Below are 21,681 nucleotides of genomic sequence, written 5' to 3' on the forward strand. Positions count from 1 at the left end.
TAAAAACAAATTTTCATTTTTAATTCATTAGTTATAAATGGGGGAGGCGATAGTGGGGATGGCACTATTGTTTACAGTTGCTCCGGTTGCTCCAGTAGGTAGCAGTGTACCGGTATACATCATGATACGTACTTAGTTGAACACAATAACGCTAAATTTAAGAGGCAATTGCTTGTATAAATAAAATATTCCTCTATTACTGTGAGCAGCCATTGAGTGTCTTGACACACAAACCATGAATGTCACAACTTCAATAACGAATGTGTGCATTGCAAATTAAGAAACTTTTCTTCATTGTTTATTTCATCATGTAGGGTTTCCCAATTTCCGACAGCCTTCAAGCAATGCATCATGAATTTCTCTGGCACAAGTTATCTGAGTTTTCACTGTACTGATGTACTGGCTGTAGGTTTGTATTGTGTCTCCCAGACCTTGTTCAGGTTTGATTCCAGTCACTGGGATAGGTGTGTGATGGGCACTCTCAGCACCTTGGATTGCATACTGTCTAGCTAGCCTCTGTAAATAAATATTGAGAAAGAAAAAGGTAACATCGATAATGCGAATCCCCCCCAGATCAAAGATTTTTGAGTTTATCAATATTTGTTCAAGTTTACAGATTCTTTACATGTATTATTGAACTTGAAAAATGTTTAAAGCAGAGAATTAACAGTCTGTGTGCCCTTTTCAAGTAAACATACACAACTGATTCAAAAATCTACAAGATATGCCTATGTAATCTGGGTACTGTATTTGTTCTATTAGTAGTGTATGTGTTTATGTAAATTACAGAGGTGTTTCTATTATCAAAATAGGTAATATTTTACTGATTCAGTATACGAAGGCAATTTTAGGTTTATTAGCATTTATTTTGAGATTTTAACAGAAATATGGAACGATTTTGTTTTCTATATACTAGTATGTGACTTCTGTGGCAAAATGCACTATGTGCAATTTGCACGTACAAAAAAAAAAAAGTCAGGAGAGACAACAGTGACATTCAAAGTCCGGAACTGTCGCCTGGCACAAAAAATATTTAAAAAAAAAAAAAAAAAAAAAAAAAAATACTAGTATGTACTACTAAATGCGTGAAATTAAAATTCATGAATATTCAAATTCAACAATAAAATGTATTGTTTTTTTCTCAATCAAATAAATTAAAAATCCGCTAAAATTAAACCGAGTGATCATTTTCCTTTTTACACTGCAGTCCTAATGCAGATGATGGGTTGGTAGGTTATTATTGTGTCTAGAAATCCTATAATTTCATATCAATATCTTTTCTGTGTATTGCGAATAATGTACATATAGGTTGTAAAATATTAGGTGTTCTTGGATTTGTAGTTTCCCTACTATATATGAACCAAGAATACCAATATATTCAAACTTTTTGCTGGTTAGATAATGATAATTAAACTTTTCATACTCACCAAATTGACTTCTATTTGGTCACATATTGAGTAAAACTCCTCAAGGTTCTTATCAAGCTTCTGGGAAGTGCTCTCACTTTTCCTGTCAACAATAAGAAAACATCGTCTTAATAAAATTATCTCTTGGAAACATCCAAAGAGGATCTAACAATCGATCAAGTCAATTGACGTTGCTCCAGCCATGTGTCATTGCCCCGAGTACAGTCCCGTATGTTGGCCTCCTACGATCAGTGGTAGGAGGCCAACCTACAGGACTGAGTACAGACTCAGGGCTACCATGCGTCACTGATGGAGGAAGAGATTCAGATTCGTTTTACTGCTGGCGTATTAAAACTAAATTATTTCAGTGACCAGACAGTTTTCATTTGAGAAAAAAAAACAAAAAAACAAGTTGACCAGGACTTACAGTGCATTGTCTACGGCAGCATTGGCGGCAAAGTTATGACTAGTAATCTTCATCAAATTCTGTAAATGTAAAAATTACAGGCATTACATGGTCATTTTTTCCCCACAATTCAGAGAGAAACAAATGTGCACAATGGCTGAATAAAAAAAGTTGTCATACAGTTTCACGAACTAATCTACCGGTACATAGCCTATGTACGCACCACAAGAGCTTCTCTGAGATGAGGAACGAGCATTTTGACTTTCGACGTAGGGTCGTCCAATGACTGCTGTTGTTGTTGTTGCTGCTGCTGAGACTGGGCCGGTGGTGGGGGTTGTGGTTGGGGTTGTGGGACGGGGATTGATTGCACTCCCTGCATTTGTTGTTGCTGTACACCAGCCATCTTGCTTTTGTTAGGCACCTACAAACAATTACTAACCTAAGTGGTTTTCCTCGCTTAAAAACAAGAAATTCATTGCAGATTAACGACGATCATTTAACGATGGTTATTGCCGATACAGTTATTGAATAAGTACACAATTATACGTTTTTTCTTTTATTGTGATATCACTATGATATTACCTGTTAAAGCATTACCGGCGACTATGTTAAAATAACAAACAACTTAGAGGGCCTGCGTTTGACCTGCCAGCATCGTGAAGTTGGCATCAGAATCGGATTGGCATCGGATTTAAAATATATAAAAAATGCTTAAATCACCAATTTTCGCACATTCAGAGATAAACTAGAATTGATCATATTCTTCATTATTGCTATCAAATTATATATTTGTCACAAATTACTATAGAATACCAACCGGGATTCCAGCATGTCACTTGAATTCATTTTATTTCGCCGAAATGACCGAAACTCTTACTATAGGCAATTTTAAAAAAATGTATGTATTTAATGTGAAACGTATACATAAATTGTTCACAAAAGGTCGGTAAATATATTTGTGCAGCATCGGATTTATTCTTTGGGCCTAGGCTGAGTTACCAAACGCTGATTTTTCGTAATTGTCTCTTGAAGGCCACGTGTTTTCCATGCACGTACATCTCATGATCCCACCAGATTCTTGTGGGAGATTCCTGAAGCACTCACTTTGTACCGAGCATTACTTTATAGACAAATGATTGTGATATTTCAAATGGTTTTATTACATGTTTCAATTAAAAGAATGAAAAAAAAAAACAATGAACAGGTGGTCGACTGATTTAATTCGGCGCAGAGTGGGTACAGGTGTGGTCTCGCTCCTGTCGAAACGCAATGATGACAATCTCTTTGCCCCTTTTCGACACGTGCTGAAATCCAGTCAGTATAAACATGGCTCGCACGGTGGCGCTATTTCATTGTCTTCCTGACGAACTGTAAGATATAATATAATAAAATATTAACAGCTGTCTTATAATATACTTAGCAATTATACCACACCAATTTATTTCATATTTAATAATTGTGTCCCATATGCCTGTAGCAATTGATTCATATGATGTCGTTATTAACAATATCTCAATACAGTTCAGAATTTAATAATTGTTTTACAAATGTCACACACTAAAATTAGCAATTGTTCCATATTTTCTTTATTCAGCAATTGCACCATAAATTTAATAACATTCCACCGAGCATATCTCTTATATTTATTTGTTTACATATTTACACTCTTTACTACTGTATCATAAAACAATACCTTACCTAGTTAATGTAGCTTATCTTGAGACATCGATGTGAGGAAACTTGCTTTTGATATGATTCAGTGCAATGTCAATCTCACTTGGTAAACCTATATTATATAAATAAGATATAATAATCATTAAACACACGTGATACTGAGAATATATCTCGTGTATGGACGGGATGAATGCAGTGTAACAGCAGTATTAAAAGAAGACAACATTTATTATTCTCATTTTGAACATATTTTTGAACACATACCTGTGATGTCGCAAATCTGCCAGTCGTTACCAGGTGAGATTTCCCTCACAACGATGGTCGCTCCAGATTTTTTGTTTGCGTAATCAATATTACGGCCCTGAATGATTTAGAAACGGAAACAATAATTAAACGTCAAACAACAATATACTTAGTACACCTTTCATATAAGTTGCGCCCTCTTGTGGCGAAGCGCTTCAGTGACGTTACCATAGACCACTTTCCCGGAAGTCGAAGATACGGCATTTTGGGGTGTATCGTAAACTTGCACTCATGATAATGTGTTTTTGGGTGTACCGATCGACGTCACAAAAATAAAATTCCCTTCTATCGACTATCTGCAAATTGACAATGTCAGACTTTCTCGTATTTTCCGTCATACTCCTAGTATATAGACATAGAGGTGTTAAATTCACGGTTTGATCCTCGGATTGAACACGTTTTCAAAGTCCAATTACATACGATATGATATTTAACTGATAAAAATGTACCAATCACCAAAAATACACGCACACTTTGAAAAGTCAACCAATTCCACATATATTTATTTATTTCATTCTTATATCATTTATAAACCTTTATATAATCCCTGTATCTAGTATGTAGAGTATTTGATGTTGTAAATGTATGCAATAAATCGAAACAAACACAAATCCTCAAATATTTCCCACATTTCAAGTAAATTCACTAAATGTTTTACATAATATTTCCATTATTCTTAAAAGCTTTATGAAAGATCTCAGGGTGCATCTCTAAAGTGCGGTATGATAACTTACCCCTTTCCCGATAAGTCGTCCGACATCCTTGGTTGGAAAATACAATGAATATGTACCATGTTGGAAAGCCGCATATCCACTATCTTCAATGGAAGCCAGAGGACTATAGAAAGAAACAAGAAGACATAATTGTCAATTTCATTCATACGACTTGATCTCTTGTCACAAGCATTATTCACTGTTAATCACACGTGTACATTTAAACACCGATCATCCACATTGCGTCCGAGTCCAACAATTTACGTATAACTGTTAATAATATATTAAATAAATATTTTCGCTTATATACTAATACTCTTGATCATAGACGAATTGCAGAGAAAATGTTGCATACTTACACATTGGACGAAGACATGTCTGTACAGCTATCTGTATTCTCACGATATGCTCCAGTGCAGACAGTTTGTACAGACAATTGCTTGACAAGCATGGACACTACACTGGAAACTTTAGTACTATCATCTGTTTCTGTAGTACTACAATCCATGGCGCCAGTCGTTCCGAAATCGGAATCTTTGGTTTTTGCGATTTCAACCTTCTCAGAATCTGTTCTATTGTCGGCAGAAGTCACCCTCACCAGTCTATGCAGTGTGATTAATGATGCATGTGATGGTTCTGGTACTGGTTCTGGTACTGGTATTTGCTCCTTTTTTCGGCCGTACCATATCATACACCCTACTGCCACTGCGAAGGAAGCCACCAAGGCCGCCACCTTCTTCATATTGAAAACACTGAGAGTAAAAAAAAAACATGGCCGAATTAACGAAATATTATCTATACGTTAGGGAAAAAAGATATGTGCATTTGTATTGAGACTAATGTTATAATGAGGAAAAGTTATATTTTAGACACGAAGGGTAGTTACAAAGATACAGGGTAAGTATGGTAGCGTCAAAAAAAAACCTTCTCCTTGATTGTAGAAGCAAAAACTATTGATATTATAAACACCTAAAACCATCGTAGTTATTGCATGATGGAAATAAGTTGAACAACTCACCTAGAAAATACAACTTGAGAGCGATTATACACAAGAGAATGTAATGTTTAACGGAACAAACCTGGAAAAAAGTAAGAGCTCATTCGTTATAACGAAGTCATACATGATAATTGCTTTCATCATTTTATTTGTCAGTTATTTGTCGTATCGAACAGTTATTTGCTACGGACAAATGTATGGCACGACAAAACTTTGTCAAATATCTGCATTCCTCACTTTTTGAAGAAAAAAATTGTAAAACTTACCTAAATACACAAAACTGATGGACAAGAGGAGATCGCACTGTTTGACAAACTAATACTGGAAGAATAATGAAAGATTCCACATTATAATGAAGACACGTGATGTGGGATTGTGACGTTCGAATGCGCATTGTGTACTTATGTACGTGCGCGTTCTATGAACGAACTCGTCACAAAGACAATGGCAATGGTTTGAAAGAAAATGTAGTCATAGTCACGGGCGCTTGATAGTATGATACAGTAATTCTGTAAACAAAATAAATATTTTCAAAAACAATTTCACTTATTATATTATGTCTGTGTTTTTTTCCGCCACCTTTCAGAGAAAGAGTATGAAACCAGGGAGCGAATGCCAACTTTCGATGACAATAATTAAATTTATATAAGACAAAACTCACTGTGTTCTCTTCGAATTATTAATATAATATACTATTTTACCGAAAATTAGAATAGGCAAAAAACAAATCTGAAAAATCTCGCAGGCTTTCTGTCCAAAACGGTTGATTACGGCAAAACCGACAGCTCAACGGGAATAAACAAACGTTCCGCGCCTCTGTTTGACAGAACCGCCGGCGTATCAGCTTTCTTTTCAGCGAACGATGGTGAAGCTAGTGAACGCTATTCGAAAGTCGGTATAACTCTCTGAAAGTTTGGTCAATTTAAATAATTATTGAAGCCAAATGTTTCCTAAAATGCACAGGTCATAAAATAAGTTTTAATGTACTTTAAGGGTCTTATAGAAGAAACATTTTCTATACATCTATAATACTAGCATTGTTTTAACTAGATTATGGTATCATCAACAGTGCCATTGAATATCAGAATTATCGTCAGAATGGACACCTGAAAACACTCCGTAACTGATAACTAAACACTAGTTAAACACTTAGCTGAACACTTCACATGACATTGTGATAATAGGGGTTATAAAGCTGTGACAACTACGTGCATATATTATATCGATGCCATACAATTATTCCTCTAACTAGTAATTCAGTTTACAATTGTGAATGGTGTCATACTTGTATTCAGACAAACAACTTTCTTGTTAAACTAGCAGTTTCCTGGTCCATAGAGTCGGTGTTCATTCAATGTTTAGGCAGAGCTCTGGTGTGAATAGATTGCGCTCTATTAGGTACGGTGATAATGGTTATGCCACAAGCTGGCAAGTGTTTATGGGAATGTGCCATCTGTAACCTTCCCTTTTACGAAATTATTTCCATATTGTGAAACAATGTCTATGTTGTATACGTATGAAACGAGTAAACGATTTGACATGTCATCACTGCCCATAAGAATTTTTTTTTATTTATTATTAATACAATTTATCAGTAATGTTGTTCAGCTTCTGAAAACAAATATTTGTTATTGCGTTTGGTAAAGTGTACACAACATTTAAACCGGAATCCGCTGAAAGACTCTCGCAGAGCATTATTTTTTTTAACCATTCAGTTAGGTGGATATTCCCATCATTCGGATTTGATCTGATTTGAAACGCCAATTTGGACTGATAACTGAAGTATGACAATTGTGTGATACTGTGTCTTTCCTTGAAAAATAAAATATCGTTTTCAGCGACCTGTTCGATTTATTAAAATATCGTCATTTTTTTTATTTTGCGCTTGTGTATTGTTACGCATTAACGTTGAACCAAATTGAGTCGAATTTAAAGAATCTGACATTGTAGAGACACAAATAAGATATTCTCCATATAGTACATACATATTGTGACTATTTTACCCGCAAAATGATAAAAACGAAATTTATTTGAGTAAACTTGAATTGGTTTCACACCCAAAAAAACTAACTAAAGCCAAACGATCTTGTTGGCGGAATATTTTTATTCTCATTATGACCTGTGTATTGGAGAAAACATTTGGTTTCAATAATTCACCTATATTACGGAGAGTTTAATATAACGGTTTTCAAATAGCGTTCACCACCTTCACTGGCGTTCGCTAAAAATAGCATCGGGCTTCGTTAGCTTCACGTAAGTCACGGCGTGAATCCGAAATGAATACTAGTAATACACTTTGCTGAGATGCTATGGTAGATTATGTCACATTTGTGACAAATATTTAATTTATTGGCAATAATAAAGAATATGATCACTTCTAGTTTACCTCTAAATGTGCAAAAAATTATGAAAATGATTTTTTTTTGGTATATTTTGAATCTAATGCTAATCCGATGCTAGTCGTATGCCAATAAAATGCCAATCCGATTCGGATGTCAACTTCACACTGCGCTACTGCATTCGCCATCTTTGGACTCGTGTTTTGATGTGCGTTTTATAACTTACCAGGAAATAGTGCAAGTTTAATCAGCTATTGCTGATTTGCAGATTATTTGAACCATGCCACCAACAATACAGAGTGGTAACAGAAATGATCGAGGCAGGAAGTAAGTAGATTTGTGACTATTTCAGTCTGTTTTCCAATTATCGCCTGGTCTTCATTGTAGTTGACTGTATACACTTTGAGACACACGCATTCTAACTGTAGTCTAAATGTACACGGAGCTGGTGAAATGATGTATACGGGTTTCATAGTTGCTAAAATAAGGATACGATGATGACTGATGTCGATTATTGAAATGTTTCACTCTTGGAAGTGTGACAACACTTGTCATGTACCGGGGTTTTGGCGATCAAAATGGCTGACATCACCACCACCTGAAGTAAATGTCATATAGGCTTCTAGCCTATCCAATACTGCATTCTAATATTTCCTATTACATTAAAACTATTCGCAAGGTTACCAGTGTTCTCCCGGAAAGGGGTAAACCTTGAAAGAAGCGAAACATAGAATAAATAATCACAACTGCAGTCATTTTGTCCCAATTCACATTCTACCCACAAGTCGATTCGTCCCAATTCACATTCGCCCCACAAGTCGATTCCTCCCAATTCATATTCGCCCCACAAGTTGATTCGTCCCCATTCACATTCGTCCCCATTCACATTCGTCGCACAAGTTGATTCGTCCCAATTCACATTCGCCCCACAAGTCGATTCGTCCAAATTCACATTCGCCCCACAAGTCTATTCCTCCCAATTCATATTCGCCCCACAAGTTGATTCGTCCCCATTCACATTCGTCTTAATTCACATTCGCCCCACAAGTCGATTCGTACAAATTCACATTCGCCCCACAAGTCGATTCCTCCCAATTCATATTCGCCCCACAAGTTGATTCGTCCCCATTCACATTCGTCTTAATTCACATTCGTTGCACAAGTTGATTCGTTCCCATTCACATTTGTCTTAATTCACATTCGTCGCACAAGTTGATTCGTCCCAATTCACATTCGCGGGCCACAAGTCGATTCCTCCCAATTCACATTTGCCCCACAAGTCGATTCACATTTGTCCTAATTCACATTCGTCTCCATTCACATTCGTCCCCATTCACATTTATCCCATTTTTTGGTCAGCATTATGATCTTGGGCAGAGTGATGTCTATTTCTATGTTTGTGTGCAAAGAGTTGCAATCAACTGTGTATAGTTACTGACACGCTTGCTAAATACCATGAAATGTGACTACCCAGCACCACCATACTTATACATCAGCGTTTTTGTATTTAGTTCTAATAATTCATGCATTGCAAGTATGGCATACTGCGCATACGTCAGATGTCCATAGCGTGTCATTGTTTACAAACAAGCATCTACCCATGTTTTTAGCGTGTGTTATTATCATCGCTTGGTACTCAATTCCCACGCATGCACAGGTGACGACCCTCCCACTTTAACTAATAACTCTGTGTTGTGTGTTGTGTGTATGGTGTATTTGTATTTGTATCAATTCTATGAATTATTGCCAAGAGATGGCATTGACTGCCAGTTGTGTGTTTCCCACTCTAGTTTCACTGTACTTGGAGATGAATACTCGCATATAACTTTCATTACTTTTGAGCATTTCACTATTTGCAACTTGTCACTTACATTTTATTGCCAAATTATTAGTTGTACATTTACGCGTTGGCTGTCAATCATGATATTAACTATAAATAGTTATTACTTGCATACTTTCGCAAGGAATATTAATAGGGTATTGTTCACGTGATGAATATTCGGATGTAACTTTGGCTGTAACTTTCATATTTTATTTTCATGTTCAAATATATCCGAGAACTCTGGTCATCGTGTTCGCTTATTTATTTTATGCAACAAAAGGGCTCCTGATTTTTAGAGATGAGTAGGCAATGGACTGCTTCGTTCCTGTAGAAAAACAAAGTATTTGAATGATCTGAAGGGGCTTTGTACCAGACACTTTCAGATAACCTTGGTCGATTATATGTGAACTGTTGGAAAAAAAAAAAGACTTGGAACAGATGTGATTTGGGACGAATTGATCGTCTCTCATTTGGGCTCACCATTTCACGTCAGTTAACAAATTATGGAAGCTATGTTACTTTTTTCAACAGCATAATTTTGTTTTCCAAAATTCATTTTCAAATTCAAATTTTTTTTTTCAGACCCCGTGCTACTGGTCCAGGAAGGTAAGAGTCAGATATTCTAATATTAAGTTTTGAGTTTCTCTGCACTTGCAATGCAGTGAATCATAAAATGTATTAGTAGCTTATGTGATTGAGTAAATGTGTCTTTGATCATATTTGAAAGATCCATCTTACAGAAATTAAATACGAATAATGTGTAACATGATAAAAATTTTATGATTAATATCGATGATTGTTTTTATTTGTTGACATGTTTCTATTTCCAGTTCATCATTGCTTCTGTCATGTACTAGTAGTAGTAGTCCAGAGTTTTAAATCCGGTTTGGTCCCCGAAGACGAGGGGGGCCGGATTCACCTTAAACTAGTGGCAATCGCTCTTACCCCCTCCCTCCACTTTGCACGATTTAAAGCATCCCTCATCCTCATCCCAACCTTCCCACTCTCCTCCTCCACTTGCATCTTCCACGTCTTCTTTGGCCTTCCCCTTTTCCTTGGACCACTCACCTCTAAATCAAGGGCCCATCTTAATACATGCCCATCCTCCCTCCTCAGCACATGCCCATACCAACGTACCCCATTTGCCTTCGCCAACTGATCTACCGCTTCCTTCAAACCCAACATCTGCATCAAGTCCTCAGTTAACTTTCTGTCCATCAACTTCACCCCACACATCACTCTCACCATTGCTCTCTCTGTCCTCCTTAAAATACCCAACTCATTTTCACTCAAACACCATATCTCGCTCCCATACAGCAATGCTGATCTCACACAACTCTTATAAACTATTCCTTTCATCTCCAAGGGAAATCTCTTCCCATATACTGACAACTTGATTTAATTTTTCTGGTAGGTCCGACTTAGTCTGTCGAGTGAAGTACTGTAATCATTTACCCGATATCCCGTTTGATCCTAAGTTCATTACATACCCATTTGAGCCCAATCGCTTTGTCCAGTACAATGCTACTTCTTTGGAGAGGTCATACAAACATGAGTTACTGACGGAGCATGATTTAGGAGTGACGATAGATCTTATTAATCCTGATACATACAGTCAAGACCCATCAGGTGAGTTTTCCTGCAGTGTAATATGTTTACTGGTGATGGGAAGACACAATTTCTGTTATTGCAGAAGCCCTGTGTTTTTTAATAACATGTCCCACTCCCTATATAGATTGGCCTAAAAACTCTGCAGAGAGTAATGTCCTAATGTTTTCTGTGATACAACTAGCTTTGCTATAACCCTTTTCCGGTCAGGGGAGTTTCACGCTATCAGGTTAAGTCGGTGAAAAACGGTCATGATTCAATGCACTCCAGTAGCCAGCATCTGTGCATGCTATCCTGCCAGACATTTTTGCAAAAATAGGCCATAGTTAACAGACTGTATCGACCACAGTTTTCACATTTTTTGCAATCTGTTCGCATACACACTTCATTACCACCATGGACAACAATTTCTCGTATAAAAAAAATCACAGTTTTATTTCAATACATATTTATCGTTAAAGTAACGATGTTTTGCCCTTTGTGCAGTCTCAATAAACACGTGTTAAACATTGAAATAAATATTGCTTAAATCACTGGTGCATCATTGATGCAACAGTTAATCATACATTAATATATCAATCTTGAAAAACATCCTACATGTACTATAGTTATGAAATTTGTAATTTGGTAAAATTAAATTACTTTTTATAAACAAAATTAGTGTAAATACAAAGGAAATCAGGAGCTACAACATTTTTGTTTGTACCTCAAATCACCTACAATGTATGCAGTCACATTCAATTTTTTTTTTTTTTGAAGAGGCGCTTTCCTAGCAGTCAACAAGGTGATTCAACTTGATTTTGGGGGATTCCATTTTAACTCAGGATTCCTACAAAATCAGTCTTGTTACACATTTATATATATTTTTCTATAATTTCTTAATTTTTGATCAAATGATTATACATTTTCCAATTGCCTACATGTCTTGATGAAAAGGGAATCAACTATGAGGACTTGACTTGAAGTTTAAAGGGCACTGATTTTCAAGGCCAAAATTTGTAAATTATTGAAGGGCACTGAGACAAACTTTTTAGACATCAAGAACTTTGATGCCTCTTTGAAGTTCAAGCCTTGAATTGTGTGGGTTTGTTTTATGAAGGATGACAAAAGATGTTCTTGGGGTTTGAGAAGTATATGTATAAGATATAGTTAACCAAATACTAGTAATTCCAACTAATTTAATTTCTTGCAGTTATCATAGACCCAGCTGATGAAAGGCTCTTGGAGGAAGAAATATCCACACCGGGGGATTCCAAAAGGTATGTTCATATCACCAATGTATATGTAACTGTGATGAAAGTAGTTATCAGTTTGAAAAAATGTGTCATTTGTATGTCTTCCAAAATATTATGTTAATTTGATTATGAGTCTTTAAGCAGATATTGTGACAAAATTAAAAAAAAAATATTATCTAGTTGGATGTTAATGTGGGACCTTTTCTGTTCTGATTTGTCAATAACCATACCATTATTTATTTATATATATATATATACAGAAATTTACTTTATTTTACAGATCAAGACAACATGCCAAACCTGTGTCTTGGTTGAGAAAAACAGAATATATCTCTACAGAATACAACAGATTTACACACAGTAGTGACAAGGCTGAAACAAAGTAAGAACCTTCAAGTTATTCCAGACAGACATTGTTTTTTTGTGTAACTCTGAATTCCTATAAGCTGACTACTGCTTTGTATATTAGTCATAAAAGTCTCTATTTTCTTAATATAAAGTTTCACGAATTCATGATTTAAAGATAAGGGACTCTGTGAAAGTTATTTGTAACTCCCTAGAACCCTTGTGATGGTCAGTGCAGTGTTCTCCCCAGACTTCATGTCAAGCATCACGGCCAATAACAATGCATCTAATTTGCATAATTTTTATTTGCATAATAATCAGTTTTTCCCAACAAATATTGTCAATCTACAATTAATTAAAGACAAGATATTTTTATATCTGATAAATTTTATATCATTTTACTGCATTGTATTTTTTGTTTTTGTATCAAGTCAAATAAAGTTTGAAATGGAACATCATAAAAAGGAAAAAAAAATTGAAAAACTTGTGTTATAGCCAGTCAGTGAATATACTGTTATCCATGGATGTAACTGGTTCATCATTGTGTATAAGTTTTAGTGCCCATGTCACTGTCGGTTCATATAAACGTCGGGGAAAACATTTTTTGGTTAAATATATAAAGTCGGCAAGATATCGAAATATGTTGAAATTAATAAATCAATAATTAAAAAAAAATTCTACAATGGCAGTTCGGCGATTTTTCATTGCAATATACCTTGTGAGTACAACGCTACGATCACCGTAACATTGTCAGCTGACGGCATTGCGTTGGACGGGTATTCACCGCTGCTATTGCGATCATCGGTATCTGACTTTTTGGTGTGAAATACACAAATTGTTTATTAAAACGATTCATTGATGATTATCATAAGCATTACATCAAAATTGCCAACGAGATGTTGTTTTTAAACATCGCGGAAAATCATGCATTCTGCGCCGCCATCTTTGTTACCTCGATCAGAACCCCTGATAACCCAGCATGCATCGGTCACAATGTTGCAACGTGCATTATGTCGCCTTAGGGCGGCGTTTTTCTGTACTAAGGTACCCTATGAATGGGGTATTTCCAGAGGTCAGAGTTTGTTTTGTCTCATCCCGTCTCGTCTGCTGTTGAATTATTCATACTTTTCTTTCCAATGCGACTTAATTTCACTTGTTCTTTTTTTAATTTTGGAGTAAATAATGTCACCAGCGATTGAGTGATAACAAATCAGAGTGCAGCAAATCGGGGTTGATCTTCCCGACGTACGCCGTGACTTGTTTTGTCACATTGTTGCCGTTGCGTGCAATGGGCAAATTATTGCTATTCTAGTTATTTTTTTTTTGATTTGGAGGCTCTGCACCTTTGAAAGACTTCGCAACATATTGCAGACTTCCGTTTTTATCACTGTCTTTGTATGGCTAACAAAAGCAGGATTACCTAAATTGATCAATACATGTTATTGTTTTAAATACGTGCAAGACGAGACTGACACTTGTAAACAAAAATATAAGCATCACGGCTGAGTGACCAGGCGTCACGGACAAAGGGCAAGCAGTGTTCTCCCCAGACTCTAAGCCAAGCATCGCGGCTAATTTACATAACAATACATCTTATTTGCATAATTTTGTTTGCATAATAATTAGCTTCCCCAACAAACATTTTAACTGAAATAAAGAACTGATACATATCTCATATATTTTTTATCATTTACATTCATTGTGTTTTATGTGTGCATCAAGTCAAATAAAGTTTGAAATAGAAAGGAAAGAAATGGAAATACTTATAGCCAGTCAGTAAATATATTGTTTATCCGTGGAGGTAATTGGTTCATCATTATTTTGTGTACAAGTACAGTCAGTTTTAGTGCCAATGTTACTGTCAGTTCATACGACGGGGGGGGGGGGATTTGTTTGTTAAATTTGTAAAATCTGTATGAAGAAATTAATAAATCAATAATGACATTTTTTTCTCTACAACGGCATTTCAAAACTAAAGTCAGCGATTTTTCATTGATCTATCTATTATTTGTGTAACGCTACGATCACCGTAACATTGTCAGCTGACGGCATTGCGTTGAACGGGTATTCACCACTGCTGTTGCGATCATCGGTCCCTGACTTTTTTGTTTAAAAATACACAAACTTAGAATGTTTGCTTAATTAAAACGATTCATTGATGATTAACTAAGAAATTACATCAAAATCGCCAACGAAATGTTGTTTTTAAACATCGCGGAAAAACATGCACTCTGCGCCGCCATCTTTGTTACCTCAGTCTAAATCTCCGCTGTAACCCAGCATGCATCGGTTGTGATGTCACTACATGCGTTACGTCGCCTTAGGGTGGCGTTCCTCGGTAATGACGCACTATGAATGAGGTATTTCTAGAGGTCAGGGTTCGTTTTTTCCTTGTCCGTCTCGTCTGCAGTTGAATAATTTTTACTTCGATTTATTTACAGTTTTTTTTTCCCCGATGCGACTTAATTTCACTTGTTTTTTTTAATTCTTGGTAATTAGTGTCACTGGCGATGAAGTAGTAAAAACGCAATTAATCGCAGTGCAGCAACTCGGGATAGACCATCCCGACGCAATGGGCAAATTATTACTACCCTAGTATTTTGGGTTTGCCTGCTCCGCACCCTTGATAGACTTGGTAACTTCTTGTAGACTTCCGTTTTTATCACTGTTTTTGTAAGGCTAACTATGTACAAAGGCGAGATTACCTTTCGATCAATACATGTTATTGTTTTAAAGATGTGCTAGACGAGGCTGACACTTGTAAACAATACAACGTGAATAAGCATCGCGGGCAGGATTTCAAGGATCGCGGGCGAAACAAAAGCGACGCGGGCCCGCAGTGCTTGAAAGGCCTGGGGAGAACACTGGGCAAGCATCACGACCGAGTGTCCAAGCGTCACGGTACCGTGTCGCTTCAGAGGCCTGGGGAGAACACTGGGTCAGTGTAACCCCTTAGGACACTTATGAAAGTCGTTGTGACTCCTAAGAACTTGTTAAAAGTTACTGTGACTCCCTATAGTTTTTGTGAAAAGCACTATTAATCCAAAGGATCTTTATGATTGTCACTGTGATATTCCAATTACTTCTAGTAATTACTGGGTATATGTACTTGTGCTCAGTGTAATATGTTACATCCGAGCAGGTAATTTAATTCACATAAATTCCAATGACAAGTCTTGCATGTTTTACTGACCAGCGTTCGATTAACATTGTAATTACGTTTGGGAGCAATGAGACATGTTGAAAATCTGGAAATTGTAGATTTTTTTAGTGCTTGTTTGGCAGATTAAGAACAATACAACCATAAAAATATTTGATGAAACAAGTTATACATCTAGTGTTGACAAACAATCATAATTTCCCTCTTTTACACAGAGTTGGAGCTAATTTAAGAAAGCAATTTGCAGAGGACTATCTTTATAAGGTTAGACATGTTGGTTTTCATCAAAAAAATAACTTCCTGAAATACAATTTAAACAATTTAAATCTCTAAATAAAAAGTTAAGTCATCTGCACATCATGTTCTTATAATTTAAATACTGTGTATATTTATTTTCAGGATCGTGAAAGTCAGATAAGTGCAATTGACAAAACATTTGACACTGCCAAAGTACCAGTAAGTAGTCACCGTTCTTGTCCATCTACCATATATGGGGATCAAAAATCAAATATAATTTTTTCTGCCGAAATTTTGATGTGTAAAATTTCTTTTGTTAATTTTGCACTATAAATGGACGTAGCTTCCCTTTGCCAACTTGATCAAATTTGTGTTGTAAAAATGAAAATAGGCAGATTTTTGTGGTAGGTGACAAATGTTGATTTTGGTTAAGGACAGTGATTCACAGAATAAGCTTTCTGGTCTAGTTTTAATAGTTTTAACACATCAGTTCAAATTAAATGAACTTCTCTTATCACGAATTGTGTGTGTACATCTCGCCTATATTTTTCATAAGACATGATACAATCATAGACGTAATCAACTTTGCTCTGCTATGGTTGTTGAATTGTTATTGTACAGAGTTGAAATATTCCACCTCCTTTAGCTTCCTAAGGTGAGTGGTCGCTCCAGTCACCTAAATCAAGACCCAGAATAACCTATTATCTGTCTTCCATTTTGAAGATATTTCAATAACATACCGTAGCTCCCTCATAATCACTCATGTTACTGTGTTTAGGACAGCCATTAATAGCTCCCAGGATTCTCTTATTGTGTTTCTTTTAATCACACTGTCACTTCTTTTGTAGATCACGGAGCATTACAGTAAACCAAACGTCACAGCGGTTGATGTCCTTCCAGTATTTCCTGACTTCAATGTAAGTTTTACTTTTATTGATCGAATGTTCACTGACAAAAGAATTTGCCATGCTGTTGGAGATGTTAGTCATCCTAAATCTGTGTATTATCTTTCTGTAGCTATGGATTCATCCGTGTGCACAGGTGATCTTTGATAGTGACCCGTCAGTTAGCGGTAAACAAATGGCTCTTCAGATGGAGGAGATGTCGCAGGCAATGATCAGGTGCCCAGCTTGCATTGTTTTGATTTATAAATTTCCGCTTTTTCAGTTGTAGGAGGGAATTTAAGTTCAGGTGAAAGATGTGGAAATTGATTGCCATATGGAATTTTAATTGGAAAATGAAACTTGAAATAAAGAGATTGAGACAATCATCTTTAAGGTCAAAACTCAAAATGGGTTCCTTGGGAAAATTGAGAAATTAAACGATGACACGGTTTTAATTTTAAGATTATATAATACCACCATCACAACAACAAGATGTATGTTCAGCGTTTAAAAGTTATCGAATATTGCTTTTGAATACATGCATTATAGGTCTATTTGGATCGACAAAACAATCTCTGAAACAGAAAACAAACATTTACTGGTATGAAAACTTGTGAACAAAATGTGTGACACTCAGGTTTTTAAACTGAAATGCGATGATGAGAAGCATATTTTGTTTTCATTGTCACACACATCTTGTCATGCTTGCACAAGAGTATCTATACTATTGCTAGTTATATTTGTTTATACTTTATCATATTCATACTCCCACTGAAAGACTCTGACTTGATGTCTTTGTTTTTATTGCCAGGGGAATGGTTGATGAAAGTGATGAACAGTTTGTTGGCTATTTCCTACCGAATGAAGAAACAAGGCAAAAGCGGAAACGAGACGTTGAAGAGGGTATTGACTACACCCCAGAGGAGGAGTAAGTAACAGAATGAACAGTGGATCTTCTGTATTAAACTTGGTAAACTGAGGTACACATTCAGTCTGAGTACAAAACAGCTCCAAGAAAAAAACTCCTAGTGTTCAACTGACATTTAATAAAAATTTCAGTATTTTTTTTCAAAATATGTAGTTGTTATTCCACTGGAGGTTAAGCTGTCGACTTCCAATTCTGTCAAGTTTTTTTTTTCCTTTTCTGTGGTTTGAGTCACATTGATGTTCATTCTGTCTCATTTGAATTTTAGATATGAATACAAAATGGCGAGGGAGTACAACTGGAATGTGAAAAACAAAGCTACAAAAGGTTATGAAGAAAATTACTTCTTCGTTGTACGAGATGATGGTGTCTATTACAATGAATTGGAAACAAGGTAGGAGTGAAATCTTACAAGGTTACTGGAAGTTTTCAGCCTGGCTTTAAATTTGTATTTTAATGTACATGTTCTTTCAGTTTTGGGAGTTGTAGTTTTGTCTTATGGTTTTGCAAATTAATCATCATAAAATATTTTTCAGGGTACGTCTGAGTAAACGGAGGGTCAAAGGTCCAGTTGTGTCTAGCAACTCGGTATTGATCGTGAAACACCGAGAACTGACAGAAGGTGAAAGTAGCCAACAGGTAAGTTATATTTTATTGTTCAATAACAGTGACAGATAAATAAACTTAACGATGCAATTAACTATGTAATTTTGTCATTATAGGAGGCAAGATTGTTGCAGCTTGAACCTGTGGTACAGGAAGAGGAGGAAGAAGAAGAGGAGGCGGCAGCAGAGGAGGCGAGTGAAGCCGAAGCCGAGGAGGGACAAGAAAATGCTAGTGATGCAGAAGGTAAATTTTATTTCAAATTTATAGATTGTAAGGTCTATTAAAAAGTATTGCACTGTATTTACATTTGTCTTTGGAATATTGTCAATAATACAATAATATCAAGCGACATATCCCATGCTTTTACTTAAAATTTTAATATGCACTGTGCGACAAATCATGACAAATCACGAACACTGTTAGATAAATTAATCCTGAACATGACTAGCAGCGAGAATATCTCGATTGATAAAATGGTTTATTTATATTTAAATATTTGTAATTAAAAAAAAGATGTCACTAGATATATTTTGTGCGTAGACTTAGACACCCTTATGATGTCGTCAGTAAACTTTTTAAAAAGTTGGAACAGATTATCATACAGTGTATTACCTTTCCTTGTATCCAACAGAAGAAAGTGGAAGTGAGAAAATGAGTGATGCAGAAGATGAAGACGAGGCAGAGAAAGAGAGTGGAAAAGAAGATGAGATGGAGGAGCAAGCCAGCGACGATGAAGACAAAGAAAGCAAAAAGGGAGAAAGCAGCGCTGGTAGTAGCAGTAGTAGCAGCAGCAGTAGTAGCAGTAGCAGTGGCAGCAGTAGTGAAAGTGAGGAAGAGAGAAGAAATGAGGAAGAGATTTTCGGTAGCGCTAGTGATAGCGAGGAGGAAGCAAAAAGTGCGTCTGAGTCAGGAGAAGAAAGTGACTAAATTTAATGGGTTTAACTAAGTGAACATTTTCAAACATTTTGTCATGCTATGAATTCAGCTTAATGTTACTTAGTTTGGTTCTTGAAAGCTGTTTCTGTTTTTTGTCATCAAGTGATATGCTTGAGGTTTATTTCAGAGCATGGCATGATCACCCAATTTTGTTGTTTTTCTGATCATGGGCGTAATGCTGCAGATTATAACTACTGTGGACCAGTCAATGATAATCATTGTTGTGATTCATTTCGTTTTCCTGAAAAACAAAATATTTGACAACATGGTCAACATGTTTCAAGCCTTTTCTCAGATTTGATGAGATGGACAGAGGTTTGTTATCTGTCTTTATAAGTGACCAATCCAATCTGCCGTACATGGGTGTATATTGAACCAGATGTTTAAAGGGCGCCCCCACAACACTCTCTGTATTTTGACAGTAGAGGGCAGAAAATCATGAGGAATTTTATATATATTGAGTAGACATTTTGTTGTGTAACATAAAACAAAATAAAAATCATATTTTTTACGAGTGTGATGTGTGTTTTATAGTTAGAAAAGTAGACATTACGTTTATAAGCCATGTATTCAGGGTTTTTATTCTTCAAATAAACACCCAAGTGTTTATTACACAGTCCTTTCTGCATTAGAACACTTCCTTGATCTAGTTCTGAAGTTTTAAGCAAAAAAACGCTGCTTTGTTAAAGGGTGGTATGCTGCGCATGTGTGATATTTGAGCTGTTAAACATTGATTTTCCCAATAAAATCACAAGTACAAGTTTTGCCCTGGACACCACTTGCACTGATTACCACTGACATCTTTTTCAATGCCTTCCAATCACCCAATCACCTAATTCCCTGTGTGCGCAACAGTCAAAATCCCCATCTTTGTGTGTCTTGAGACCCATTTCACCACCATTGCCTTTTAAAGTGGAGTTGTCTTTATAGTCAATTACACTAGTATTCAGGCAGCTTCAGTGTTAGAACCACACATGTGGTCAGCACAAGTGTACCTTACACGATGGTGACCATAAGCATGGCTGTTGCACTGAAATGGTAGGGCTGTGAGTGAACGTTAATTGGGGGGGGGGGGGGCAAGGGTGGATAGCTGGTACATGTTACACGAAAGAAAAACGGCATTTTACGTTTTTACAGGAAATAAAATGAAAGTTCCATTTACAGTAAAAAAATACTTTTTTTCACTTTACAGATAAAGCAAATTCTTAATTACATTTTCATAATATTTTTGATAATTACAACATTTAATTTGGAAAATGCTTTATACGCTAGCTAAAAATATCTTTGTACAAATTACGGACAAATAAAATAGCTGATTATATTTTACACCTTGTCCGTGACTACGAATTTACGTTTTTAACTCCCGTGTGCGAAGCACAGAAGGGAGTCTTTGCAGTTACCCTGTCTGTATGTCACTTTTTTTGTTCCAACGTTATCTCAAGAACCACTAATCAAATTTTCGTGAAACTTGGTACATAGATGCTCTGGGATGATGCGCAGAGTTGATTAGGTTTTGGTAAAAATCTATGAATATTAATTACCTAATTTGCATGATAATTAGCTGATTTTTAGCTGTTCCAAGACTGTTCCACTGATATCTGAAGAACCACTCATTGGATTTTGATGAAACTTGGCACATGGATGCTCTGAACTAGTGCGCAGATTTGATTAGTTTTGGGTAAAAATCTATGAATATTAATTACCTAATTTGAATGATAATTAACTGATTTTAAGCTGTTCCATGACTGTTCCACTGATCTTTGAAGAACCACTCATTGGATTTTGATGAAACTTGGCACATGGATGCTCTGAACTAATGCGCAGATTTGATTATTTTTGGGTAAAAATCTGTTAATATTATTAATTACCTAATTTACATAATGATAAATCAATTTTCGGCTTTTCCACTGATATCTCAAGTACTAATCATAACATGTCAATAAAACTTGGTACATATATGTCATATGACACTGCACAGACCTGATAGTTTTTAGGGTAATATCAGTATATATTAATTACCTAATTTGCATAATTAATTAATTTTCAGCTTTTGATATTTCAAGTAGTAATGATCATGTTTCAATG

At 35.9% G+C, this 21,681-nt stretch overlaps 2 protein-coding genes across 3 annotated transcripts; one reads left to right on the forward strand and one right to left on the reverse strand.

The window, feature by feature from the left end:
* Positions 1-2,247, reverse strand: LOC100371373 (mediator of RNA polymerase II transcription subunit 29-like). Its single transcript, XM_002737931.4, has 4 exons — positions 2,036-2,247; positions 1,834-1,892; positions 1,428-1,509; positions 1-516 (listed from the first exon to the last, which is right to left on the reverse strand). The coding sequence occupies exons 1-4, from the start codon at positions 2,213-2,215 to the stop codon at positions 307-309; spliced, it is 531 nt and encodes a 176-aa protein (XP_002737977.2). The 5' UTR covers positions 2,216-2,247; the 3' UTR covers positions 1-306.
* A 5,765-nt stretch (positions 2,248-8,012) lies between these two features.
* LOC100371529 (RNA polymerase II-associated factor 1 homolog) lies at positions 8,013-20,111 on the forward strand. Of its 2 annotated transcripts, none has more exons than XM_085492716.1 (14): positions 8,013-8,165; positions 10,243-10,266; positions 11,075-11,289; positions 12,461-12,527; positions 12,784-12,885; positions 16,224-16,272; positions 16,408-16,464; positions 17,094-17,162; positions 17,263-17,366; positions 17,941-18,057; positions 18,323-18,448; positions 18,591-18,693; positions 18,777-18,903; positions 19,295-20,111. In XM_085492716.1, exons 1-14 carry the CDS (start codon positions 8,119-8,121, stop codon positions 19,585-19,587), a joined length of 1,500 nt encoding a protein of 499 aa, XP_085348842.1. In that variant the 5' UTR covers positions 8,013-8,118; the 3' UTR covers positions 19,588-20,111. The 2 variants fall into 2 exon arrangements, with proteins under 2 accessions (XP_085348842.1, XP_085348835.1); XM_085492709.1 differs by having other exon boundaries at positions 8,016-8,165; positions 19,292-20,111.
* Positions 20,112-21,681: the final 1,570 nt, after the last annotated feature.

The sequence above is a fragment of the Saccoglossus kowalevskii genome, chromosome 2, assembly GCF_978046115.1.
Source record: "Saccoglossus kowalevskii chromosome 2, keSacKowa6.1, whole genome shotgun sequence".
In the NCBI taxonomy this organism is placed as follows: domain Eukaryota; kingdom Metazoa; phylum Hemichordata; class Enteropneusta; family Harrimaniidae; genus Saccoglossus; species Saccoglossus kowalevskii.

Bases quoted from the DNA above. Each gene is read 5' to 3' on its own strand.
- LOC100371373 (XM_002737931.4), bottom strand. From the start codon at position 2,215: ATGGCTGGTGTACAGCAACAACAAATGCAGGGAGTGCAATCAATCCCC. The intron at 1,893-2,035 runs GTGCGTACATAG...TTACATTTACAG, and splicing joins ATCTCAGAGAAGCTCTTGTG to AATTTGATGAAGATTACTAG. The intron at 517-1,427 runs GTGAGTATGAAA...ATTTATTTACAG, and splicing joins ACCAAATAGAAGTCAATTTG to AGGCTAGCTAGACAGTATGC.
- LOC100371529 (XM_085492709.1), top strand. From the start codon at position 8,119: ATGCCACCAACAATACAGAGTGGTAACAGAAATGATCGAGGCAGGAA. The intron at 12,528-12,783 runs GTATGTTCATAT...TTTATTTTACAG, and splicing joins ACACCGGGGGATTCCAAAAG to ATCAAGACAACATGCCAAAC. The intron at 17,367-17,940 runs GTGCCCAGCTTG...TTTTATTGCCAG, and splicing joins ATGTCGCAGGCAATGATCAG to GGGAATGGTTGATGAAAGTG.